Source organism: Macaca mulatta, chromosome 1 (assembly GCF_049350105.2).
Source record: "Macaca mulatta isolate MMU2019108-1 chromosome 1, T2T-MMU8v2.0, whole genome shotgun sequence".
In the NCBI taxonomy this organism is placed as follows: Eukaryota; Metazoa; Chordata; class Mammalia; order Primates; family Cercopithecidae; genus Macaca; species Macaca mulatta.
In genome coordinates this window covers 77948037-77975952 of record NC_133406.1, presented here as the reverse complement: position 1 = coordinate 77975952, position 27916 = coordinate 77948037, and the positions used below count along the sequence as shown (strand labels likewise).

At 38.0% G+C, this 27916-nt stretch overlaps 1 protein-coding gene across 1 annotated transcript in view; it reads left to right on the top strand.

Moving 5' to 3' along the window:
• Positions 1-27916, top strand: part of RAB3GAP2 (RAB3 GTPase activating non-catalytic protein subunit 2) — a 124107-nt gene that overhangs the window by 88937 nt on the left and 7254 nt on the right. The window contains exons 20-31 of the mRNA XM_077937751.1: positions 700-917; positions 1282-1375; positions 10858-10963; positions 11557-11717; positions 12473-12701; positions 16122-16295; positions 16398-16504; positions 19004-19070; positions 21161-21231; positions 24051-24086; positions 25613-25687; positions 25996-26214. Coding sequence (XP_077793877.1) covers positions 700-917; positions 1282-1375; positions 10858-10963; positions 11557-11717; positions 12473-12701; positions 16122-16295; positions 16398-16504; positions 19004-19070; positions 21161-21231; positions 24051-24086; positions 25613-25687; positions 25996-26214 — 1557 coding nt within the window. The remainder of the gene's footprint in view (positions 1-699; positions 918-1281; positions 1376-10857; positions 10964-11556; positions 11718-12472; positions 12702-16121; positions 16296-16397; positions 16505-19003; positions 19071-21160; positions 21232-24050; positions 24087-25612; positions 25688-25995; positions 26215-27916) is intronic.

The window sequence follows — 27916 nt, the reverse complement described above, 5'->3', positions numbered from 1 at the left end:
TAGTGTTTACGCTGGTTAATAATTAAGCATTTAAATTCAAATATTTAGTTTCCTCAGAATGGTAAGAGTTGCATTTGACACCCTTTTAAATATTTTTCTGATTATACAGTGAAACATGTTTATTAAAATTCTAGCATTTGCCAGGGCATAGTGGCTTGCACCTGTAATCCCAACACTTTGGGAAGCTGAGGTGTGAGGATCACTTGAGCCCAGGAGTTCGAGACCAGCCTGGGCAACGTAGTGGGGCCCTGTGTCTACAAAAAAAACTTTTTAAATTAGCTGGAGGTGGTGGTGCACACTTGTGGTCCCAGCTACTCAGATGGCTGAGGCAGGAGGATTGCTTGAACCCAAGAAGTCAAGGCTGCTGTGAACCATGATCGTGCCAAGGTACTCTAACCTGGGTAACAAAGCGAGACCCTGTCTCGAAAAAAAAAAAAAATGCTAACATTCTAGAAGATAATAAAGTACCCTCAAGAAATATGCTAAAATGGTACTTTTAGTAGTATGTAGTGTTCAAGATTATAGTTTATTTAAATAAACTCCTACTCATGAAATGTGACTTGTAAGCAAAGTTTTAAGCAGAATTCATGATAGCTATTATATTAATTAAAAAGTCAACTTTTGCTTACAATCTTGAATTTCAGTTCAGATAAGGTGGTTGATAGATGTGGAATGTTGTTTTTGTTTTCTATTTTAAAGGACTTGGCAGTGTTACTAAGGCTTGATGAAAAAGAACTACTTAAGCTCCAGGCATTACTAGAGAAGTATAAGCAAGAGAACACCAGGACAAATGTTCGATTTTCTGATGATAAAGATGGTGTGTTGCCTGTAAAAACATTCTTGGAATATTTAGAATATGAAAAGGATGTGCTCAATGTAAAGAAGATAAGTGAAGAGGAGTATGTGGCTTTAGGTAGGTAAAATAATACACTGGTCTTTGTATCCGTCTTCTTTTAGAAGAAAACGTGGTAGGAACATATAGCATCTCAGGAGATTCTGTTTGTTTTGAAATTTAAATAATGAAAGTATTTAATGTACTGTATTTTTTGGCCAACAAAAGACACTCTGGTCGATAGGTTGTTTTAATAAGTATACTAAAGAAACAATATCAGATCATGATTTGCTTTCTGCTTTAATAAATCAAGCAAATTGAACCATTAATTTCTCTTCCTTCATAATGTTTTGTTTCTCTGGAATTCCAGATTGTGATTCAATAAGATTGTTAGTCCAAATGGTAAGTAGTCATTGATTAATGTGCTTTGTTTTTGTTCTACCAGGTAGTTTCTTTTTTTGGAAGTGTTTGCATGGAGAAAGCTCCACTGAGGATATGTGTCACACTTTGGAGTCGGCTGGACTTAGCCCTCAGCTGTTGTTGGTAAGGTGTTTTTGGTTGCTGGTTGCTGTTCTTCCTTGTGAATGTCACCCAGAAGTGTCAATCTTCTTTTTTTTTTTTTTAACTGTTGTCTTTTAGGTTATCATAGAATGTCCATGAAAACTTTCTAAAAATGATCAAAGAAATTTTTAATCACCATATTTAATAGAGTAATATTATTTTATTTTTCTTATACCCTGTAAATTTTTTTTCTTTTTCTTTCACTTTGAGAGAGAAAGTGTCTTGCTCTGTCACCCAGGCTGGAGTACAGTGGTGTGATCGTAGCTCACTGCGGCCCCAACCTCCTGGGCTCAAGCCATCCTCCCATCTCAGCCTTCTGAGTAGCTGAGGCTACAGGCGCATGCCATTGTGCTGGCCAATTTTTTTTTTTTTTACTTTTGTAGAGATGGGGGTCTCGCTATGTTGCCCAGGCTGTCTGAAACTCCTGGCTGAAGCAATCCTCCCTGCTTGACCACTCAAAGCTTTTGGATTACAGACAAGAACCACCGTGCCTGGCCAATTTTCTATAAATGTTAACAAGCATATTCTATAGTTGGCCTAAGATAAGTTTAGAATCTGTATGCACACATCTATATGCATGCATTTACAATAGAATTGGATCATCAGTAAAAAACTGTCATGTTACGATGGAAAAGATCTTAAAAACAAAATAAACTTCCTTTAAAGCAATGTGGAATTGTTATCAAACATTTTCAAACTTTGAATATATATTATAATGTAATCTCAATTATAATAAATATAAAACAAAAGAATCATCCAAGGAGAAGATACAACACTAGATTTTTGCCCTTTCTGAAAAAATCAAGGAAAGTTACCCCATCTTCCTTGTTCTTCTTTGCTCTTACCTATCTCCTACACATGGATGCATACACAGCTGTCCCTCAGCACCCATGAAAGATTGGTTCCAGGAACCTCCCCCTCCAATACCAAAATCCATGGATACGGAAGGTCCTGATATAAAATGGTGTAATAAAAAATTAGCCAAGCATGGTGGCATGTCCCTGTATTCCCAGCTACTCAAGAGGCTGAGGCATGAGGATCCCTTGAATCAGGGAGGTCAAGGATGCGCTGATTGCACCTCTGCACTCCAGCCTAGGTGACAGAGTGAGACCCTATCTCTAAAAAAACAAAAAAGTGGTAATTGCATGTAACCTGTGCACATCTCCCGTATACCTTAAATCATATCTAGATAACTTTTAATACCTTATGCAATGTAAATGCTGTGTAAATTATTGTTAAACCTACTGAGGGAATAATGACAACAAAAAGTCTGTATGTGTTCAGTATAGATGGAACTGTCCATCTTTTTTTTTCTGAATACTTTTGACTTACAGTTGATTAAATCCACAGATGTGGAATGCATGGATACAGAGCGCCAACTGCATACTCTTTCACACACCCCCATTCACATGTTATATTTTGGCCAGGATTTGGGCATCCTACCTCTGTGAGCTTGTTGACGGTTTAATGTGTTGTTTTTATTTTGTATGTGTCTGATTTTGGTATCTGGGTAATGCTGGCCTCATAGAATGAGTTTGGAAGTATTCCCTCCTCTTCAGTGTTGTGAAATAGTTTGAGTATAATTGATATTAGTTCTTCTTTGAATGTTTGAAAGAATTCAGCAGGAAATTCATTAGATCTGGGCTTTTCTGTTATGGGAGACTTTTATGACTGCTTCCATCTCATTACTTATTACTGGTTTGTTGAGGTTTTCTGTTTCTCTACGGCTGGTTGGCATAAAGCTGTTCATAATAGTCTCTAATGATCTGTGTTTCTAATGATGTGTTTCTGTGGTATCAATTGTAATGTTTTCTTTTTTTCTCTGATTTTATTTATTTGAGTCTTTTCTCTTTTTTTCTTAGTCTAACTAAAGGTTTATTGATTTTGTTCATCTTTTTTAATAAAACACTTTTTTGTTGATCTTTTGTAATTTTTTTAGTCTCAATTTCATTTATTTCTGCTTGATCTTTTTACTTCTTTTACTAATTTTTAGGTCGGTTCTTTTCTAGTTTCTTGAGGTGCCTTGTTAGATTGTTTATTTGGAGTCTTTTGTTGAGGTGTTTATTGTCTATAGACTTCCCTTTTTTTTTTTTTTTTTTTTTTGAGACTCTGTCACCAGGCTCGCTCTGTCACCAGGCTGGAGTGCAGTGATGTGATCTTGGCTCACTGCAACTTCCGCCTCCTGGGTTCAAGTAATTCTCCTACCTCAGCCTCCTGAGTAGCTGGGACTACAGGCATGCGCCACCCCTAGCTAATTTTTGTATTTTTAGTAGAGATAGGGTTTCACAGTGTTGGCCAGGATGGTCTCAATCTCTTGACCTCGTGATCTGCCTGCCTTGGCCTCCCAAAGTGCTGGGATTACAGGCGTGAGCCACCACACCTGACCAACTTCCCTCTTAGCACTCCTTTTGCTGCATCCCATTTTTATTTTTTTCAAGAAATTTTTAAATTTTATTTTTAGTTGCTTCCTTGCCTCATTGACTGTTCAGGAGCATGTTGTTTAATATCTGTATTTGTGCAGTTTCCAAAGTCCCTCTTGTTACTGATTTCTAGTTTTATTCTATTGTCAGATAAATACTTCATATGATTTTGACTTTTTAAAATTTGTTGAGAATTGTTTTGTGGCTAACATATGGTCTGTCCTGGAGAATGTTTTATGTGCTGATGAAAAGAATGTGTGTTCTGCAGCAGCAAACGAAATGTTCTATAAATGTCTATTAGGTCTATATGGTCTAGTATGTAGTTTAACTCTGATCTTTCTTTGTTGATGTTCTACCTGGAAGATCTGTCCATTCCTGAAAGTGAGGTCAAAGACCTCTGTTATTACTGTATTGAAGTCTGTCTCTCCCTTTAGATCTATTAATATTTGCTTTATATATTTGAGTGCTCCATTGTTGGGTGCATATGTACTTACTATTGTTAGATCTGGCTGATTTGACTCTTGATTCTTTTATCACTGTATAATTACCATCTTTGTCTCTTTTTTTTTTTTTTTTTTGAGACAGAGTCTCACTGTTGCCCAGGTGGGAGTGTAGTGTCATGATCTCGGCTCACTGCAACATCTACCTCCCAGGTTCAAGTTATTATCTTGCCTCAGCCTCCCCTTCGTCTCTTTTTATAGTTTTCAACTTAAAATGTATTCTATCTGATATATGTGCAGCGTCTCCTGCTCTTTTTTGGTTTTAATTTTTATGGAATATCTTTTTCCATTCCTTCACTTTCAGTCTGTTTGGCTTTATAGGTGAAGTGAGCTTCTTGTATGCGGTATACATTTGTATGTTGTTTTTTAATCCATTCAGTCCCTCTGTGTCTTTTTTTAATTATTATTCCTGGGCCTAAGCTATTCTCTCATCTCAGCCTTCCAGTCAGCCAGGACTATAGGTGCATACCACTGTGCCCAGCTCACTCTGTGTCTTTTAATTGGAGAATTCAGACCACTTACATTCAGTGTTGTTATTGATTGGTAAGGTCTTACTACTGCCATTTGTTACTTGTTTATTAGTTGCTGTGTAACTCCTCTCTTTTTTCTGTCTTTTATGGTTAAGTGATTTCCTCTTATAGTATGTTTCAATTCATTGCTTTTGATTTTAGTGTATCTATTGTAGGCTTTGCACTGTGATTACCATGAGGCTTACAAAAAAAAATCTAGTTACAACAAGAATTTGATACCAACTTAACTTTGATTGCAAAACAGCAAAACCAACAAACCATAAAAAGAAAACCTATACACATTAACTCTCTTCTCCCCCCATTTTAGCATTTTTGATGTCATCATTTTATGTTATTTATGTTGTCTCTTAACAAATTGTCCTTTTTTTGATAGTTTTTTCTTTTAGTCTTCTTACTAAAGATATACATGGTTTAAACACCACGATTACAATATTAGTACAACAACCACATTAGCATAATTTTCTTTCAGTTTGGAGAACTCCCTTTAGTGTCTAAGAAATCACACATTTCTTACAGGATAGGTCTGATAGCAATACATTCCCTTAGCTTTCGTTTGTCTCGGGAAATCTTTTATTTCCCTTTTTCATTTTTGAGGAATAACTTCACCACATACAGTATTTTTAGGTAGCAGTTTTTTTCCTTCAACATTCTGAACATATTGTCCCACTCCCTCTTGGCCTGTGAGGTTTCTGTTGAGAAATCTGCTACCAAGCATATTGGATCTGTCTTATACACTATTTGCTTTTATTCTCTTGCTGTTTTCTAAATTCTCTCTGTCTTTGACCTTTATGAGTTTGTAAATTAGAGTGTTCTTGTTTGAGTTAACTCGGATCGGTGACCCTTGACCTTCCTGTATCTGTATATTCTGGTTTGGAAACTTTTCTGTTATTACTTATTTGAGTAAACTTACTACTCCTTTGTCTTTCTCAGTTCTCTCTTTAACTCCAATAACCCCAATATTTGCTCTTTTGAGGTTGTTTTATAGATCCTATAGGTCTTGTTCATTCATTTTTATTCATTTCATTTCTTTCTTCTCCTCTAGCTATGTATTTTCAAATAGTCTATCAACGAATTCACTGATTCTTTCTTCTGTTTGATCAATTCTGCTATTGATGTTCTCTATTGCATTTTTCATTTTATTTATTTTTCAGCTCCAGCATTTCTATTTGATTTTTTTCATTCGTATTTCAGTCTTTTAAAAATTTCTCTGATAAATTTTTGAATAGATTGTGTGTGTTTTCTTAAAATTTGTTGAGCTTCCTTAAACAGCTATTTTGAATTCTTTGTTAGAGATATCACACATCTCCCTCACTTTAGGTTCTGTCTCTGGTGCCTTATTTTGTCCATTTGGTGACGTCATGTTTCCCTGAATGTTCTTGATGCTTGTGGAAGTACAATGGTATTGTACATTGATATATTAGGTATCTACTTTAGTCTTCACAGTCTGGCTTTGTTTGTACTTGACCTTCCTCAGAGGGCCTTCCAGGGATTCTAAGCTGACTGACTGTTTTGTTCCCTGAGCTTGTGACCCTTGCAGCACTAGACAACACTCTAAGCCCAGGCTTGCTGCAGGTCTCTGAAGAGCTCTGAGGTTTATGTGGCTTTCCAGCCTTCATGGACTGGGGAAAGACCTAAGGAGGGTGCTGAGGCTATGTGGGAATGCTGGCCAGGGACCTGGGTCCAGAAGACTGTCCTGGTGGCCCAGACAGGTGTGCATCCCAGCAGGTCTCTGCACAGGTGGATGGGTCTCCAGCTGCAGTGAGAGGGAGTAGAAGTGAGACTGGACCTCTTTAGGATGTGTGAAAAGGAGGTTGGCAGGCCTGTTTTGTTGGCCCAGATGGTTATGTGTTGCCCAGCAGGTTCCTGCACAAGTGAGATAATTCCTCAACTGCAACAGGAGGGGCTTGAGCTGAGACTGGGGCCTCTCGGGATCAGCTGTGGGAATGGAGGCTGAAGTGTCTCATGTTGGCTCAGAGAGGCATGTGTCTTCAGCAAGTTCCTGTGCAGATAGGATAGTTCTCCAGCTGCAGTGAGGGGGCCCTGAGGGGGATCTGCTGAGACAGAGGCTGGTGAGCCTGTCAGGGAGGCTCTGAGTCCTGGGCTGAGAGATATGGGTGAGTCTCCCTCTGGGTCCTTATGCAAGCAACTCTGAGCTGGGACCTCAGCTAAGGAAGGTGAGGGCAGCACTGCAAGGCTACTTTCCAGCCCACTGCTGAGACCAGAGCTAGCGGGCAGACTAGCCTTTCTGCCAAAACACTAGTGTAAGCAGTTCCTTCTGGACCCCATGGCAAATGGTTTTGGTGGCAGGATCATGGGCAAACAGGGAAGTAGCCAGTCCCCTTGTGGGGATTGAGCTGTTTCTGGGCTTCAGTCTGGAAGTCAGTTCAGGGGTACAGATCAAACACCTTATTGTGAGAGAATGTAAGTAGGTTACCTTCTATTACCATCTTGGTGGCCTCAAGGTTTCTGTTACTCAAAATCTATCATTTAGACATCATCTGGTTATATGTCAATATACAACATTTTTATGTATGAGATAATGGTAACATTTTAATATGTGAATTCATAAATATATTATGAATAATGTAATGTGGCATTCTTTGTTGTGACTGTTGGAATATCTTCTTTTGCATTTACTAATTATGGAGGTAGTTACTTTATACACTGGGCTGTCTTCTCCTGTTTTATGTGTCCATATATGTGTTTCTATGTGGTAACTTAATTTATCTCTGTATTCACTTCTTTATTTTTCTTCTTTCATCTTAATGTTTCCTGCAGCTTAAAATATCTTTATATTGCTTATAAGTGATTCTAAAATTGTATCATTATATTCTGATAGTTTCTTTGGCATCCTCTATTTTATACTGATATCCTATATACAAACAAAAGCTTGACTGTTTGGAATGTTTAATGTTTACAGAAAACAGGAAAAACGCACTCTCGGTGATAAACAGAGATTACCTGGAGGGTGAGAAATAGAAGGAGGTAACCTAGGGAGAAATAAGAAGGAAATTTAAGCAGAACAGGTTTTTTGTTTGTTTCAGAATTTTATTACAAGTGATGTTGGGTAGAGAAGAGGTTGGTTGGAGAGAAAAGCAGAATTCATAGTGTGAAGAGAAGTCCAAGGCATGGCATTTAGGTTTTTTGGCTGCCTTAATCTAAAATAACCTTCTGACTGCCAATTTTGATGAGCATTTTGAAACTTTGTTGTTGATGGGGAAATGAACAAAGCTTTAAGAGGCATTAAATCTATAGGTATGTTTAGAAATCTGGTATACTGGCTGGGCGCGGTGGCTCACACCTGTAATTCCAGCACTTTGGGAGGCCAAGGTGGGCGAATCAGGTCAGGAGTTCTAGACCAGCCTGGCCAACATGGTGAAACCCTTCTCTACTAAAAATACAAAAATTAGCTGGGCATGGTGGCTCGCGCCTGTAATCCAAGCTACTCGGAAGGCTGAGGCAGGAGAACCACTTGAATCTGGGAGGCGGAGGTTGTCGTGAGCCAAGATCGTGCCACTGCACTCCAGCCTGGATCACAGAGGGAGACTCCATCTCAAAAAAAAGAAAAGAAAAGAAATCTGATGCCCTTTAATAATAGACCCAGATCATACATTTTGTACGTAAAATTTATCAAAGTGAATCTAGTGGCAACTTAATGGTGAGCCTAAAATGTAAAATAAATTCTGCCCTCCCCCCACGTTTCTTTTCCATCTGCTTCCCAGTATACATGCACATAAAACAGCGAGACAGAGTTATTTTTGATTGAGTATAGAGTGTCTTTGTTAACTATATAGGCAACCATTTTTTAGCCTACCTAGTTGTGAAAAGCATCAGGTTATGGAGGTTAAGGGGAAGTCTAGCAGAGAGGAGATTCCCCCGATAAATAAACTAAGGTCATGCTGAATTTTGTTGGTTAAACAGGATATTGGGTTGCAAGTGGAAGGAACATGGTGTAATATGATCCCATTGTTGTGACAGTAAATCCCCGTTATCCTCCCTCGAACATACTCTATATGTATCTGTACATATAAAGCTGTTAATGACTTGGAGCATAGTAACCTTTATATAACCATTAGCATTTATTGTTAACATTGTCATTATTTATGAGCATGGAAGATATATTTTTTTAAAAAAGGTTTCTAATGGGTACAAAAAATAGAATGAGTAAGACCTATTTGATAGCACAACAGGGTGACTGTAGACAGTAATAACTGTACATCTTAAAATAGCTTAAAGAATGTAATTGGATTGTGTGCAACTCAGTGGGTAAATGCTTGAGGGGATGGATACCCCATTGTTCATGATATGCTTATTTCATGTTGCATTACTTGTATCAAAACATATCATGTACCCCATACAAATATACACCCACCTACTATGTACCTACAAAAAGTTTTTTAAAGGTTGTCTGTGTGGGATGAGGTTAAAAGGGAGCTGGTATGAAGAGGCCCTTGGAAGGAAAATTAGACCAAAAAAGGAAAAAAAATAGAAGGCATTGAAGAGTGTGTGTGTGTATATATATATGTGTGGTTTCATATGTGTAAAAATTAAATGTATGTATAAATTTATATATACATGTATATATCCTTATACACATGAACATTTTTAAAGGGGGAGAAAAGAAAATATGCATGTTATTAATAGAATCAGGCAGGTTTATTTTCAAATTTTAGTTCTTTTTTTTTTTTTTTTTTCTGTAAATTTACCTGAGATCTGATAAACATGGATCCAATTTTAGTTCTTTTCTTTTTTTCTTTTTGAAAAGAAAGACTGGAGTGCAGTGGCACAATCTCATCTCACTGCAACCTCTGCCTCCTGGGTTCAGGTGGTTCTCCTGCCTTAGCCTCCCAAGTAGCTGGGACTACAGGCACCTGCTACCACGCCCAGCTAATTTTTTGTATTTTTAGTAGAGATGGGGTTTCACCATGTTAGCCAGGATGGTCTCGATCTCCTGACCTCATGATCTGCCGCCTCGGCCTCCCAAAGTGCAAGGATTACAGGCGTGTCAATTTTAGTTCTAACTCATTAACTGTAGTGCTGGACAAGTTAGTTTTCCCATATGAGCTTATTTCATCATTTCTGAAATCTGGATCATCATCCCTGCCACAGAAGTTGTTAGGATAAAATGAGGTGATGTGCATGTCATATACTTATCACAGCTCCTGGCCCTGAGTTGTCCTCATAAATTCACTTCCTTCATGAGCTTCTTCTCCTTCAACTCTTTACCCTCCTTAATTTTTGAAAACTATTTGAAATAATTCGTTTAAACTAACAGTCTTTTAATTTAGAGCTATTTTCACATAAAAGTATTGCAGTATTATAATTAATCAAGGCCTTTCAGAGGTACCAGTACTAACAGATGTAACACTATTTCATTAAACTTCATTATCCCAGAATTGTCTGTGAACCAATTTTATAAATCTTAAAAAAATTTCAGCTTCAAGTAGGTATGCTATGCTGGTTTACAGCCATTTTAAAAGTCACTTATGTTGACTTAAGTTTTTTGTTTAAAGTCTGTTTTTTCATAACTTATTAGTGATTTAAAAATTGGAGTTTGATACATTTATATATTGTTCCTCACTGCCACATCTGCAATACCTTTGTACGGCCAAGGCAAGGCTAAGATCCACAGCTCCAGATCCTACCTCTCTCCTGTCAAAACCTACAGCCAAGTGATACCTCGTTAATCAACAGCAAATCTATGCTCACGTAGTAGTAACTCCTATCTGGTAATGTGCTCCTTAATAGAGATTTGGATTGGAAGGCAATGCTTAACCCAAAGAAGAGCTGGAAACAGTGAAGTTTAAATATACAACAGGTTATAGAGAATCTCCTAGGTAGACAAGGGACCTCATTCTCCCTCTCACATTACATGATACAGCAAGCAACTGCTTATTTTTTCACCTCAAGAAGCTGCATCATCCATATGCATGCATCTGCTGTCTAGGAAAGTGTAAGATTTTTCTATGTTAAATTTTTTTTTTAGACTGAAAAAGATTTAAATTTGATTTCAGTCTCTGCTCCTGAGTGTTTGGCTTTCGAAGGAAAAGGATATTTTGGATAAACCACAGTCAGTCTGCTGTCTTCATACCATGCTGTCCCTCCTGAGCAAGATGAAAGGTAAACAAAGTTTGTTGCTCCTGTAAACAAAGTTTCGTGTTTGAAATGTCACAAAAAGATGGGAGAGTAGATAGGATCCCTTAACAGAAGGAGTCTATAGTATACAAAACATTTCACCATAGAGATTCCTTTATGTATTAATAGAATACTTTTAATGCATTTGACTTATGCTTTAATTTATGAAATTTTATATTTTGTATCATCATAAAAAAACATGATTTGAACAATACATGTTAACTCAGTAAGGCAAATGGAATGGTCTTAGGGGAGGTAATGTTTTTCTTGTTATTTTTTGTATGATTATCAGAATATTAATCTATTAAAATACTCAATAGTTTTCAATAATGATGAAATATTCCAAATAAAGATTTAATATTGATTGAGAACAAAGATGACTAAAAGCGCATAAATAAATGGAATGGAAATGTTCTGAATAAAATAGAGTGTTAGACTTCCACTTCACTGAGAAATATAAAAATATATCAGTAGGGAACTTAGTTTTAACATTATGTTTAACATAAATGGTTAGTCCCAAAAAATTGACAGGGTAAGAGTTTATTTTTCAGTTTTCTCCTATCCCCCTATCCCTATAGTGGCCATCGATGAGACCTGGGATTCTCAGTCTGTGTCCCCATGGTGGCAGCAGATGCGCACAGCCTGTATTCAGTCTGAGAACAATGGAGCTGCTCTGTTGTCTGCACATGTTGGACATTCTGTTGCTGCGCAGATATCAAACAACATGACAGAGAAAAAAGTAAGTGGGTAAAGGTATGGTTTTCATCTGTACACATCCAGTAGGCTAAGGGGATGCTTTCCTTTTCTGGGGTTTTTTAAGGGGTTTTTTGGAGCGGGGAGAGGGATGAGAGGTGCTCCCCTTAATTTGACGCCATGGTTGACGCCATGGATACTTGAATTTAGCAGTTGCCACATGACAGTATCCTACTGTGTTTTTTTCTCATCTCTTGAGGACTCACATTTCCTTTACAGCTCATGGTAGATCAAATAATTTTTCCCAGGGGGTGTTATGTTAATTTGGATGAGACACCAAATAGATCTGTGGAGATTCACATCATTGTTGTTTATAGGCTAAATTTAATATTGCCTGCTTGCAATGTTCATTATGATGGAGAGAGATGAGATTTCAGATTTTTTTTTTAGGTTGAAGAGTGCATTCTGAAGAGATATAAGTTTTTTGATGGTAGTGCTAGACAAAACTGTGGCCCTTGCCAAAGATGGCCCAGAAAACTTTGAAATGTACACTGGTTGAATCAGGGCCATTAGTGCAGGACTCCTTATAAATATCTGAACTCACCATCCTTGCCTATGAGTTTCCAGTCTACTCCTGACCCTCATGTTTCATCCAGCCAAGTAGTAATATTTGGGAAATAGCATTTATGTGTTGCTTTGTGATGTATCCTCAGTATCCATCAGCTTTCAAGTTAAAAGCTCATTCAAGTTAATATTGATTCAGAATCTTTGGCAGAGAATCACCAGTGCATTTTTTATTAGTTTTCTCAAATAGTTTTGGGTGCTGATTCAGAGGCCCTCACTGATTCCTGGGAGGCACTTTCTCTTGACACTGAGTACTGGAAACTCCTTCTGAAACAGCTGGAGGATTGTCTCATACTTCAGACTCTGCTTCACAGCAAAGGGAACACTCAGACCTCCAAAGTATCATCACTGCAGGCTGAGCCACTTCCAAGGCTTTCTGTTAAAAAGTTATTAGAAGGAGGAAAAGGTAAGCTGAAGTTTATTTGAGCATTTACATCCATATTGTTATGTTACGAGGGTTTCTTTTAATAGAAACGACGGAAAGAATAGAGAAAGAAAAATACACTCAGATTTAAAAAATAACAATAACCTTCTGTATAATTCCTCTAAATTAATTTTCTCTAAAGTCTCATTTGGTCAGTTCCATGCTCAGGAACTGCGAGGTGCTTCCCTCGGCCTAAGAAAATTGGCAGTGATTCTCAAAGAGTGGTCAGAGGACCTCAGGAGTCCTCCTTTTTTCTTTTTTTTTTTTTTTTTTTTTTTTTTTTTTTTTTTTTTTGAGACGGAGTCTTGCTCTGTCACCCAGGCTGGAGTGCAGTGGCCGGATCTCAGCTCACTGCAAGCTCCGCCTCCCGGGTTTACGCCATTCTCCTGCCTCAGCCTCCCGAGTAGCTGGGACTACAGGCGCCCGCCACCTCGCCCGGCTATTTTTTTGTATTTTTTAGTAGAGACGGGGTTTCACCGTGTTAGCCGGGATCGTCTCTCGATCTCCTGACCTCGTGATCCGCCCGTCTCGGCCTCCCAAAGTGCTGGGATTACAGGCTTGAGCCACCGCGCCCGGCCTCTCCTTTTTTTCACTTACATGTCTGTATGAGGCCAGATTTTATTTATTTATTTATTTATTTATTATACTTTAAGTTCTGGGATATACGTGCAGAACATGCAGGTTTGTTACATAGGTATACATGTGCCATGGTGGTTTGCTGCACCCATCAACCTGTCATCTACATTAGGTATTTCTCCTAATGCTGTCCCTTCCCTAGCCCCCCACCCCACCACAGGCCCTGGTGTGTGATGTTCCCCTCCCTGTGTCCATGTGTTCTCATTGTTCCACTCCCACTTATGAGTGAGAACATGCAGTGTTTGGTTTCCTGTTCCTATGTTAGTTTGCTGAGAATGATGGTTTCCAGCTTCATCCATGTCTCTGCAAATGACATGAACTCATCCTTTTTTGTGGTTGCATAGTATTCCATGGCGTGTATGTGCCACATTTTCTTTATCCAGTCTATCATTGATAGACATTAGGGTTGGTTCCAAGTCTTTGCTATTGTGAATAATGCTGCAATAAACATACGTGTGCATGTGTCTTTATAGTAAAATGATTTATAATCCTTTGGGTATATACCCAGTAATGGGATTACTGGTCAAATGTAATTATTTTCCTAAAATATTAGCATGTAATCAGTTTATTATTTTCATTTCAAAATGGACTAATAAAATATTTTTTATTTATCAGTTTTAATTTTTAGTACCATAAAGACTGACAGCTGTAACTCATAAACCAAAGTTCTTTGGGATTGCCAGTAATTTTAAGGGGATCATGAGATAGTAAGTTCAAGAATTGCCTGAACAAAGCATAAACTCTTAAACTTACTCTCCAATAACTTTTGACTTTGAATCCGACTGATTTTTCTATTTCTTTCTCATTTGCTTCCTAGACTTTAGTTAAAATGAAGCATCCATGTGCTTCCTGTCTTAGATCTGGGCCTATCCTCTTCCCTTTCCCTGCCTCTCTCACTCATGGATATCGAAATCTTACTCATCTTTCAAGGTCCAGCTCAAATGCTTCTCCTCCAGGAAACCTTTCACGATTCACTAACTGCAGATTTTCTCTTCTTCCTCCTAATATCCACAGAATGTTATTCCTCTGTTGTGAAGCATCACTTTCTGCTGTCCTGGAGTCATTTGGGTTCCTGTGCTGATATCTTGCAGGAACATAAACATCTTACATTTTTAGTTGTCTTTGAGGGCTCACACTTGTATCAGCAGCTCTTTTAGGCATTTGATACTGGAAGGACTGTATGTGAGGTTTATAAATACCCACATATTTATAGATTTTTAGTTTACTTGTTTTCTCATTCTTTATAAAACTCATGACCTTTTTTTTATTGCAAACTCACCACACTTCATGTTGCCACCTAGTGAAGGGGTAAGGATGCCGTTTGAATATTAACCTAAGCAATGGAATCAGGGGCTTAATTCTGGAATGAGAATTTTCCAATGATTTAGAAGCCAAACATAAGAAATTAGATCACCCAGCATATTGCTCACATTTATTTTCACTGACAATTGTGAATTTACTGTGAGGCATTCTTTTTGTGGAAAGGTTTTTATCTGAATCAAAAGATGAGGAAAGACTGAGAAAGTTTTGGTAAACAATAGAAGTATAATTTGTTTTCAATAATAAACAGTGCTCTTTAAACATCTGGAACATTTTTCAGCATGTGTTTACAATTTTTTGTACTATATTGATGACTGAAACATGATATAGTATAATGCTGTTGATTAGCTATGGCTAAATTAGGCCCATAAATATTGCATATAGGCAAATTAGTTGATTATTAAAAGTAATAGGGCTGGGCACGGTGGCACATGCCTGTAATCCCAGCACTTTGGGAGGCTGAGGCAGGTGGATCACCTGATGTCAAGAGTTCATGACCAGCTTGACTAACATGGTGAAACCCTGTCTCTACTAAATACAAAAAATTTAGCCAGGTATGGTGGCACATGCCTGTAATCCAAGCTACTTGGGAGGCCGAGACAGGAGAATCCCTTGTACCTGGGAGGTGGAGGATGCAGTGAGCTGAGATTGTGCCATTGCATCCCAGCCTGGACAACAAGAGCAAAACTCTGTCTCCAAAAAAAAAAAAAAAAGTAATATTTATCGGCTGCGGTGGCTCATGCCTGTAATCCTAGCACTTTGGGAGTCTGAGGCAGGCGGATCACCTGAGGTCAGAAGCTCGAGACCAGCCAGGCCAACATGGCAAAACCCCATCTCTACTAAAAGTACAAAAAAATTACCTGGGCGTGGTGGCATGTGCCTGTAATCCCAGCTGCTTGGGAGGCTGAGGCAGGAGAAACGCTTGAACCTGGGAAGCGGAGGTTGCAGTGAGCCGAGATCGAACCACTACACTATAGCCTAGGCAACAAAGCATGACTCCATCTCAAAAAAAAAAAAAAAAAAAGTAATATTATATTGGTCTTAGGAGCCTAGACAAGTGTCATTCTAACCAATCTGTTTTCACTTATAATTGAAGTAAAAGTGTTTTAAGGATATATTAATTTTTTTGTCTCCTGTAAAGTGTATTTTAAATTTTTGAACATAGAAAGCAAATGGTATACAGACATATGCTTGTGCATTTATATTTATGTAACATTTTCTGAGAGTATAAGGATGCCCTGACATTGTAAATATCCCGCTTGTTGCCCTCACAAGTTGCGTGGTAGGTAGGAACACTGCTGTAAATCTCAGGGCTTTTTCGGGTCACCTTCAGGCTCAGAAATAAATGTGTTGCTTAGATTTCTTTGTAAGGAAATTGGCTCCCATTGGCAAACACTGCCGTGTGTGTTGTAAATTTTTATTTTCTTCCTTGTCTCCAAACTATAGGTGGCATTGCAGACAGTGTAGCCAAGTGGATATTTAAACAGGACTTCAGCCCTGAAGTATTAAAACTGGCTAATGAAGAAAGAGATGCAGAAAACCCAGATGAACCCAAAGAAGGTGTTAACAGAGGTTTCCTTGAGGTATCAGAGGTGGAGATGGACTTAGGAGCCATACCAGGTGATACACCAATAATGAGAAACATGAAATCCAGAGAGGAAAGATGTGGCCGAGTGTTCATTAAGGAAAAAAATAATATCACTGCTTTCTTCTGACTTCCAGACTTACTGCATTTAGCCTATGAGCAATTTCCTTGTAGCCTTGAGCTCGATGTGTTGCACGCACATTGCTGCTGGGAGTATGTTGTTCAGTGGAATAAAGATCCAGAGGTGAGATTCTCGTTGCCTCTTTCATGTTATTTCTGCTTCTGTGTTCATGCTATTCATATGTGGGGACTGTCTAATTAAATAGCTTATGATAAACACTGGCTTTTTCCCCATTGTAATGCCTCTGTGCTAACTAGAGTAGACCTTTTTCACATATTTCCTCTTATAATCCTCCCAGTAAACCTGTGAAGTATAGATACTATCATTATCCCCGCTCTAAAGAAGAAAATACTAGGGCTCAGAGAAGTTAAGTTTCTTCCCTGCAGACACACAGCTAAGTAAGTGTCAGGATTTAAACGTAGGGTTCTCTTTATCTAAAACCAGTGTCCTTTGCCCTACTCCCTAGTTAGGTTGTGACAAGTATATTGTTTATTTCCTTCTGAATTCCTGCATGAAATGGCATCAACCTAACAGAATATTCTTAATATTATAGTCATCATGATAAAAGTCAAGAGTGAAGGTCCTGAGATTAACCTAGTGTCTGATTGTTCAAATATGTATTTATCTGTTACTTCCGTTTGCATCAGAAGAACAAAGAGGCAGATTGTGCCCAGGGTTGACTCTAGTCCAGGGTTAGCCTTGCTGCCCTCTCAGCTCTCTGCTCAGGCGTCATTTTCTATTGCTTTTGGTAGCCACTGTTTCTACCAGGGCATTCACAGTCTAGAAGCAGCATGGGGGGAGGCCCCAAGCCTGGAGGCAGAAGGCAGAGATTTGGATCCCAGCTGAATTGCTGACAAGCTTCTGGCTTAAGAGAGCCACTGAATCTCTGGCCTGTTATTTTCTACCTCCTTCTCCCTCCTTTTTAAAATGAAGGTGCCATGATCAAATAAGATCTAAAAACATATTGTAAATATTCCTCTTTGCCAATCAGTCCTTCACTTAGACTTCCCTAGTCAGTGCCCTGGTAAATTATTCCTCTCAAATCAAAATTCTTACCTTTATCATCCTTATGTGAGGTTGTACTATTGTAGAGAACTCTCACAGATGAACTAATTCATGCTAATAGATTAATGGAAACGATACTCTTCCTTCCTCCAAAAAACTGTAATCACATATATTAAAGGAAGACATTATGAAAGTAAGTGATTTAAATAAAGGAATAGTCTTTGATCAATTAAACCTTGACCAAAAAATGATTTTAGGACAGAGGATCCTCTTAATGCCCTTCAAATCACCCTCTTCAGTTGACTACAACCTGAATGGCGATCATATATAGGCTCTCTACTTAACTGTGTTACTTTTCCATTTTATTAAAAAGGAATGTTATGTCTAGGATGAGAACATAATAATTTCTAAAATCTGAACGAATTAATTTCAAATTCAGGTCTAAAAAAGTGGCATTTAAGAAGAAAATTCTGCTTTGTAGTATTTGTTTATAAACCAAAAGCAGCTTGCAGAGGGGGCATAGACAAAGCTGATGTCAAGCCCCATGGCTGCTACATAGAGCTTATAATCATCATAGCACACAGTTTCTGAACTCTCTGTTTCAACGTTCTCCTAAAATGAAGGCTGTAATAGTAGTTATCTCAAAAGGTTATTGCATATTTTGAGAAAATGAATGCATAGTGCCTAACATTTTGACTAGTGTTATCAGTATCATTAGTGTTGCTTACATTTAAAAGAAGTTGTTGTTTTACTAGTTTGTTTTTACCATTAAATATTCATCTTGTCCCATCCAACCGCAGTCTCAGCTCCACCATTTGACACACATAATTTTATAAGGCTCAAAACAATAATATTACCTTCGGAGAAATTTCAACACAATATGTATTGGCAATGATGATATGTTTGATGATGATGTACAAGCTACAAAATTATTTAGCAGAGATCTGAATGATTTAATCAGTGTTGCATTCTGTATTTAAGTTTTAATATGTAAACTTCTTTGATTAGAAAGAGTTGAATTTCAAACATCCCATCTGATATTTCATATTTCCTTCCTGCTTTAATTGTTTTCTCTTTGGCACTTACCATTAACATACTAAATATAATATATTTACTTATGTTTATTATGTAGGTTCCTCACTAGAATTTAAACTCAATGAAGGCAAGACTTTGGGTCTGTTTTGTTCATTATGGAATCCATCATGCTTCAAATAGGGCTTGGTGCATACTAGATACTCAATAAATATTTGTTGAATGATGAATGAATGAATTGTATCTACAAAAGTAAGCTTATTGTTTTTACATCTATATGAAATTCAAGTGTTTATTGGAGAGAATATTGCTATGATATTCAAACCACAGCAAATTTGAATCCAGATGTTAGCCCATATGACCAAGGAGCTTCTAGGAATTAATCACTGTAATAGGTAATGTGAGTTGAAGAGGGACAGTTTAAGTTATCAAAAGTTATTTCTTACCCAATAATTTCATGTTATTATTGCAACATTCTTAGGTAGCTTTATACAGAAATGTATGTAAGAAGTCTCCATTGATAATGGTAAAACCTATTAAATGATACCTCTTTTTCTTTCTCTTTTTTTTCTCCCTGTATGTAAGGAAGCACGTTTTTTTGTTAGGTCAATAGAACACTTGAAGCACATTTTTAATGCACATGTTCAAAATGGTAAGTAAACAGATGTTAGAAACATCACTGGTTGATCTAAAAGAGGCTTCCTGATTTAACAGGATGTGAATTTAAAGATTCACAACCTGTTAAATTTTTATTTGATTATCCTGCAACCTAACGTATTACTGTGTATTGGCTGAGGTGCAAGGGTCTCTTGAGCCCAGTAGTTCAAGGCTGCAGTGAGCTGTGATCACACCACTGCATCCAGCCTGGGTGACAGAGTAAGACCCTGTCTCTTAAAAAATAAAATAAAATAAATAGTACTGGCCATTTTAACTACTTGGAAAAGTGCTATTTATAAAAGGGCAAAACAACTGGTAGTAATCACCACTTCTGTTCCCCAAGCTGACTACTATTCCTGGGTGTAATTAAGACAGCTGTTCTGCATCTAGCCTTCCAAGGAAAGAGGAAATCAATGATAGAGGCAGAACAGCTGCCTTCATTACACCCTTCACAGATCGTGAAGGAAAGAGGGATGGATTTCTCAGGACTGTAATTCTTAATAAAAAATCTTGATAGCCAAAAGCCTAATAAGATTAGACTGTAGCAACTATCTTTTGCTTCTTATAATGGATGTGAAAATTCTCCATTAGCTGCCAGACCTTGGCAACTACTGATGTCTCCTTGAAAAAATATTGAACTTATAAACAAATTCCATTTAATAGATAGATGGGTTTCATTAAGGGAATTGAGGATATCAGCACTAAGCTAGTTAGTAACCTTAGTAAGTGATGAGACTTGGTGTTAGGCTGAGTAAGAGGAGATATCAACTTATGTCTCTGTGATAAATTCTGGAGAAGCTATGTATTTTTCACCTCTATCACATTCTTGCAGGTGATATGAAATCCAGTTGCAGAAATTGTAAAATGTCCCATTTTACTTGAAGAGAACTTGAAAATTACTTATTCTTCTCTTAGATCTTACCTTCATCCAAAATATATATATATATATTTACCTTGACTGATTTGGAAAATATCATGTTTAGATTATTCTATCCTTACTGATAAAATTAAGTTACTGACTTCAGACTAGTATTTCTTCAAGTCAGGCCTTTACCTATTTGTATCTTTACCCACTGAGTAAGGTTCCTGGCTTCTCAAAGCCTGTGAGGGGCCCTACTCATAGATGGACTCAGCTACAAGGATAGTAATAACAGCATGAGAAATGCCATGTTTACATTGACAACTGTTTCAGAAATTTAATTTTAATGCCACAGCTCAGTGAGTAGTGACAGGGTCTTGCTTTGTTACCCCAGCTGGAGTATAGTGGCGCAGTCATAGCTCACAATAATCTTGAACTCCTGAGCTCAAGCTGTCCTATCACCTCAGCCTCCGAGTGGGACTATAGCCATGTGCCACCATGCCGAATTTGTTAAACATTTTTTCATAGAGATGGGTTCTGACCATGTTGCCCAGACTGTTTTATTATTATTATTATTATTTTGCTTTTAATACTTTTTTATATATTACTTTAGTTTGTAGTTATAGATGAAAAAAATCAATTGGCAGACATTGGGATTGTTTCTAGTGTTTGGCTGTTGGGAATAAAACTGTTCCCAACAATCTCATACATACACGTTCTGTATTCATTCCTCTAGTGTATATACCCAGCAGAATTGTTGGGTGATAGAGTAGACACATGTTTAGCTTCAGTAGCTAGCCCCCAGCAGTTTTCCCTGTGGTTTTACTAAGTTATTGTACCAGCAGTAATGCATGAGTGTTCCATTGGTTCCATATCCTAATACTTGTTATTATAATTTCAACATTGTTTTTAGCCTTTTTGGTGGTTAGGCAATGCTGTCTCACTGTGACATTGTATTTCTCTCATAACTAATGATGTAACTCTTTTCTTCATGCTTAGTGGCAATTTAGACATACTCTTACACAGCCCCGTTCTGATTCTTATTAAATCAGATTTTAAATGAAGTTAAAGATTTCAAGAACTTTATAAATATTACATAAGATATAAAAAATGGAATAAAAGTAGTCCATATAGTTTAATAAGCTTAAGAAAGACAGTAATTTGTTATGTGTAATAAAAGTGAGAATATATAAGCATTCTGTTTACTACTTCTGCTTGCTATCTAGGCATTGCACTGATGATGTGGAATACGTTCTTAGTTAAAAGATTTTCTGCTGCTACATACTTAATGGATAAGGTAAGGTAGTTTCATGTATTGACTTCTTATTTATTTGGTTCTCTTAATTGACTAATATTAGAAAGATTGCTCACATTAAGCTTTGTTAGACTATTTTTTAATTTGATAATTAGATTTTACTCATACTTAGTTAAATGTAATGCCCAGTACTGGCATTTTAATGACATGAAGAAGAGCTGTAAATCCTCATAAAGAGACTAACATAAAAGCCTCTTAACTAAAGAGATTAGGACTGGTAGTTGATTCAAGCAAGGATTTGCATTTTATTTTAAATTAAAATGTACAAATTTACACTTGCCAATCTTTGATATAAGGCCAAGATATTTTCTTTGAATGGAGTTGATTGCAATTCTCCTTTGGTTTTCTTGCATAAACCTCAGCCATAATGTATTGCCTATCATGGCTAGATCTTATTTTTTTAAAGTTGCTATGTAATCTGAGTCCAAACTTTTAGATTTCTATAATTTTTGTAGTTGCTCCCTCTGTATCAAATCCAAAAGGCCTAGGAGTTATTCTCCTCCATAAATCTTTGCAAAGCATTCAACATAGCATTCATGTAAATAGCTGTCCCTTTTTTCTCATTCATATTTCATCAGTTATTGAATTAAATTACATAATTACAGTGACATGTACAACTAGCATGAGTAGCTTTGGGAACAAGCATAACAAGTAAGCATAGAACTCAACTAGTGGGAGCAGAAGCTGCTAGCATGCCAAGAATACCAGCCTAGTCTCCAGCTGAGTGGCCAGGGGCACTAGTTCGTATGTTTTACAGGCCACTCAACAATGTAGATTAGTGTGGCATCAGATGAGTGGATGCTAAGAGAATTACCACTGTAAAGATAACATATTCTTTTAAATGTATAGTCACAGTCATTCCTGCATCATGAATAGCACCACAGCCAAGACCCAACTTTAGACCACTGCTCCCCTTGAAATTGCTCTCTTTGATGTTATTGCTAACATTTTTCTAGTTAAATCTAACCCTTCTTTCCTCTGTGCTCATCTTCCTTGACTGCTTAACTTCTTTCTTGGAACTTGCATCTTTTGGCCTTTATGATGTTGTTCACCTGTTCAGCTTCACCTCTTACCCCCTCGTCTTTTGAGAGAATAACAATAAAATGTAATTTATGTGTGTGTTACAATTTGTAGTTTCACAGCATTCTCACATCCACAATCACATTTGATCTTCACTACTTTGATTGGGGTGAAAATAGTCCTAAACCAGGAAATAGGAAATTTGTGATTGGATAAGTCTTTATTATAATGTGTTATCTCTCATGTGCCAAGACTATGCTAGGTTCTGTGGTTGAACCAATGGAAGTTACGGTCCTGGCCCTCAAAGAGCTCACAGTTTGAACACCAGGTAAACAGACAATAGGAGCTCAGAAGAGGAGGAAATAAATAGCAAAACAAGGGGAAGACTTCTGACTTAAATTTTGGTGGATGGCTATATATGAACCAGTAAAAAGTAGGTGAGAAGAAAGTGTATCCCAGCAGTCCTGGAGATACAAGGCAACTTGTTAGATTCAGAGAACTGTAAGTAGCTTAGTATGGCTGGAACATAGGCTATATTAGAAGAAAAGAAAAGCTAAGATTGAAGAATTTCCTGTGCAGGCTGTGGATTTGGATTTTCTAGTAGTATGTGTAAGCTTAGCACAGCGTCTGGCACATGTGGTAAGGGCTCACTAGACGGTAGCTATTATTTTATACTGAAGACACTGAGGCAGTTTTAAGCAGAGGAATTATATATTCAAATTTGTGTTTAAAAAGATGATTCTGGCAACGGACAAAATATCTTGGGGTTGGGGTTGGCTGAGCTTGGTTGTTCCGAGGCTGTCGTAGTAATCCCAGCAAGTGGTAGTGAGGCGATGTTTTTTTCCACTGTCTCCTGTGAGTTTCCTCTCTTATCAAGTAGTATTTCTGAGGGCAGAACTTTTACCTCCCACTTATTACACTGTAGAGAAATACAGTAGAATCGTAATAAGTACTTATTGCTTAAGGAAATTTTTCTGAGCTGGGAATATAACTCCCATCTGCTGTAGAGTGTTTTTCCTTTCTTTCTATTTCGAACAATTGTGTCTTTATCAACAAGCTGAATTCTTAGGTGTTCTTGATTAGTAGCCTTGAATTAGGCTCTGGGTTGTTTTTTTGTTTGTTTGTTCGTTTGTTTTGGATTTTTTCCAGTTTTCTTTCTTTCCCACTCCAGTGGGAGTGGGATGGAGTCTCACTCTGATGCCCAGGCTGGAGTGCAGTGGCATGATCTTGGCTCACTACAACCTCCACCTCCTGGGTTCAAGTGATTCCCCTGCCTCAGCCTCCCGAGTAGCTAGGACTACAGGTGTACGCCACTACGCCCAGCTAATTTTTATATTTTTAGTAGAGATGGGGTTTCACCATGTTGGCCAGGCTAGTCTCAAACTCCTGACCTCAGATGATCAGTTCACCGTGGCCTCCCAAGTGCTGGGATTACAGGCATGAGCCACCACACCCGGCCTAGGCTCTGGGTTTTTAGGCAACACAGTTATTTGACTATGCAAAGTGAGGGCCAGATTTTTAAAGTTTTTACTTATTTAATAGTTCAGAAATATGTAATTTATATTTGAAAAGGATTATTCTTGAACCCAGTGTGAGATTAAGTTTCACCACAAATTTAATTGCATCTCCTGTTGGTAGAATCAACAGCTAATTAATGAAGCTGCCACATATATTTATAGCTGCATTTATAGTTTTTAATTTTGGTTACTTTTTATTATTTGTGCCATAGTGATGTCTTTGTAAATTATTAAATGTTACAACATTTTGTCATTTTATTTTAGGTTGGAAAATCACCAAAGGATAGGTTATGCCGAAGGGTAAGTGAATCTCCCATAACTAGAATTATAGTTGTTAATTCCACACTTTATGTAGTACTTTATTAACTGTAGGGGTGAACTTTGCCTTTTACCATTGTGATGACGTATCAGGAGGAGATAAGAAAAATGAAAAGAGAATACTGCATTAAGGAAACTGGTCATGAACTATGGCCAATTTTAATTTACTTTTCCAGATTGTTAGATAGCATATTAAACTAGGTTTTTATAAGATGTGTTCAGGTTTGGACTGCGAACAGGATAACATGCTACCATTGCTGCATATTTTTGCTGTAATTCCGATTCAACATTTATAATGGAGGCATCCAACATCAAATTGAAGCAAGTTCATATGAAGTAGTTAATTTGATCTACATATATATATATATATAAAATAACATAAGTATACAAATACAACATTAGTCTTAACTACTACTCTAATCCATGGATACGGGACTTGTATTTGACCTGAGAAATTAATAGTACTAGCTTCCATTGTTGAAGACTTTTTCTGGTGTGTTGTTGAGAATGGTTGTATGACTAGAGTTTGTGTGTGTGTGTGTGTGTGTGTGCGTGCGTGCACGCGCGCGTGTGCATATACCAGAAATACTGAATTATTTGCTTTGGGGATGTGAGGAAATTATAGATTGCTGCTTTTAAAAAGAGTATACGGCCAGGCGCGGTGGCTCACGCCTGTAATCCTAGCATTTTGGAAAGGCGAGGCTGGTGGATCACCTGAGGTCAGGAGTTTGAGACCAGCCTGACCAACAAGGTGAAACCCCGTCTCTACTGAAAATACAAAAACTAGCCAGGTGTGGTGGTGGACGCCTGTAATCCCAGCTACTCGGGAGGCTGAGGCAGGATAATTGCTTGAACCAGGAGGTGGAGGTTGCAGTGAGCCGAGATCGTGCCACCGTACTCCAGTCTGGGCAACAGAAGTGAAACTCTGTCTCAGAAAAAGAGATTATACACAAATGCAGTGGTCCCTTGGACAGGCCCTTTAAAGGAGTCATTGAGAGTCATCTGTTGCTCACAGCATGAATCTGTTATTTAGTTCTCAAGCTTGAGGATTCTAGTTTTGCTCAGAGGGTTGGGTTTAGTCTCTAAAAGACACTCTGAAAGCAGATCAGGCTGTTTTCTTGGAACTCTTCAGGTTAGATTCTCATTTGTGCATCTTCCGTCTACCACAATTATTTGGCTACCAGATGCCTTAGCAAGCTGAACAGTGAGCTCAGAAGTGCCACCATCTATAGTAACTGATGAGACTGTGTCTTTACAGTACACAAAGAACACTACTTGTTTTAAAAGTCAGTATTTGTACCACTTTGTAAAGCTTGACTTTAAAATTGGTTGACAGTAAATAAAAGAAGGAACTTAAATATGCTGATGCCTTGACTTTCAAATTCTTGCCATCTATTCAGTGTGGAAAGTCAGCCGAACGGGCATATTGTATCCTCGTTCTTGTTTTGCTGATGGTAACTACAGCAGTTTTCCTGCAGGGCCTAATTATGTTCCTTTTTTAAAAACAGGATGTGGGAATGAGTGACACAGCAATGACATCTTTCCTTGGCTCCTGTTTGGATCTTCTTCAGATCTTAATGGAGGTAAAAGAGGTGTATTTTCATTCTGAACTGCTCCTAAGATATTAAATATTCTGCAAACCATTGCATTTAATAAATGACTATTTTAATGAGGTTGTTTTTCATTCCCTCATTTCTAAATTTTGACTTAAGCCTAAAAGGTAGTGATATTTTCTCATTAAATCCTTCTTGAAATTAGACTTTGTGTTTATTACAATTTGGGACACTGTGCAATATGAGTTTGCACTTTGCTGCTAATAAACTCATTAGGATATTTGTAAGCTATTATTTTTCCATTACTAAACACAGTCCTCCATTCTTAAAACCCTTAGGCAGATGTTAGCAGGGATGAAATACAGGTGCCTGTGCTGGATACTGAGGATGCGTGGCTTTCCGTGGAAGGACCCATCTCCATAGTGGAACTGGCCCTTGAACAGAAGCACATCCACTACCCACTGGTGGAGCACCACTCCATCCTGTGCTCCATCTTGTATGCAGTCATGAGGTTTTCTCTGAAGACCGTGAAGCCACTGTCACTTTTTGACAGTAAGGTAAGTACCTCAAAGGATTTCAGAGCTATTTTGGAGTTGCAGGCTTAGCAGACACATGGATTTTCATATTTAATAGAAGCTGTCCAGTACTTTTGTGACTTGTGTCATTTGGTGTGAGGTTCCAACTCCCTCATTCCCTGCTTGATTCCGTTCTTTTTATTTACCTTCTGTACTGCTCCCCTTGGGGAGTTTTGCCCTCTCAGCTGTCTGCTCTTCTCGTTCTCCATATTATTCCTGGACAGACTCATTTTCTCCCTCTTGTATATCTCTAGGCCTGACCAATCCCTAGAGTTGGAGGCATGCATTTCAATTGAACTTCTCTCTTTGAGTGTCTTAGAGGGCTTCAAACACCTCATATCTAAAATATACCTGCAAACCTATACCCCCATCCTGCCCCTAACTTAAATTTGCTGTTCCTTCTGAATTCCCTGGCTTGGTTATTTTATTAATGATGTCATCATTTTTGCCCTGGCAAAAACTAGAAACTTTGAAGTTATCTCACCAATTCCTTACTTCAAGCCAATTTTCTTCATTGTAAATTCATTCTTACAAATTCTTCCATAGATCATACCTGTCCATTTCTCTCTATGACTATACCCCTAGTTCAGGCACAATCATCTTTGCCTTGGCTATTAAAACAGCCCTTTCCTAATCACCTGCCTCCAGTTTCTCTCTCTCCAGTCCCATGCTGCAAGAGCTGTCTTCCTAGGAGACAGGTTTAATTGTGTTAGTTCTATACCTAAGATTTTATTGGCTCCTCTGCAGGATTGAGTCCAAACTTGTGAGTAGAATATGTTTTTACATACTATATTGTAACTTGCACAGTTTAGCTGCAGTAGATAGTAAAATCCTTTCCTTCCCCATGCAGCTGTCAAATTTTGAGAGACAGGACACAAACTGTTGGAGATAAAAATGTCAACTTTATTACTTAGCTTTTTACTGATAGAAGCTGGGTTAGAGAACACAGCTTACGCTTGTGGGAAAATGGGTTTATTATTTCACCCTTAAATAAGAGACTCCCGAATAGGCGCGGTGGCTCATGCCTGTAATCCCAGCACTTTGGGAGGCCAAGGTGGGCGGATCACTTAAGGTCAGGAGTTTGAGACCAGCCTGGCCTACATGGTGAAACCCTGTCACTAGTAAAAATACAAAAACTAGCCAGGCGTGGTGGCGCAAGCCTGTAATCCCAGCTACTTGGGAGGCTGAGGCATGATAATCACTTGAACCTGGGAGGCAGAGGTTGCAGTGAGCCGAGATCACACCACTGCACTTCAGCCTGGGCCACAGAGTGAGACTCTGTCTCAAAAAAAAAAAAAAAGTATAGATTTTGAAAAAAAAAAAAAGTTAGTATATCTTTGAGATTATAAAGGATAAGAGTACTTAAAGGTTAAAACAGAGAAAGAAATACCAAAATAAAGTGCCCAGCTCAGTATTCCCCTCAGAAAAGGTCTTTGTGAAACCAGAACATACCCACAATTGGACGAGCACAGTAATGTTTAATTTCCACCCATGTCATGCCAAGACTACCTGAGACAGCTGGGTGACACTCATCTGCAGAGAGCTAGTACGGTTGAGTGGCTAGTGAAACAATGCCAGTGCTACCATTTGCTAACTAGAATTATTTAGATTTTCTTACTCTCAGTTTTCTCATTCATAAAGTAGCAGTGACTCCAGCGCCAACCTCATGGTTGTTGTGAGGGTT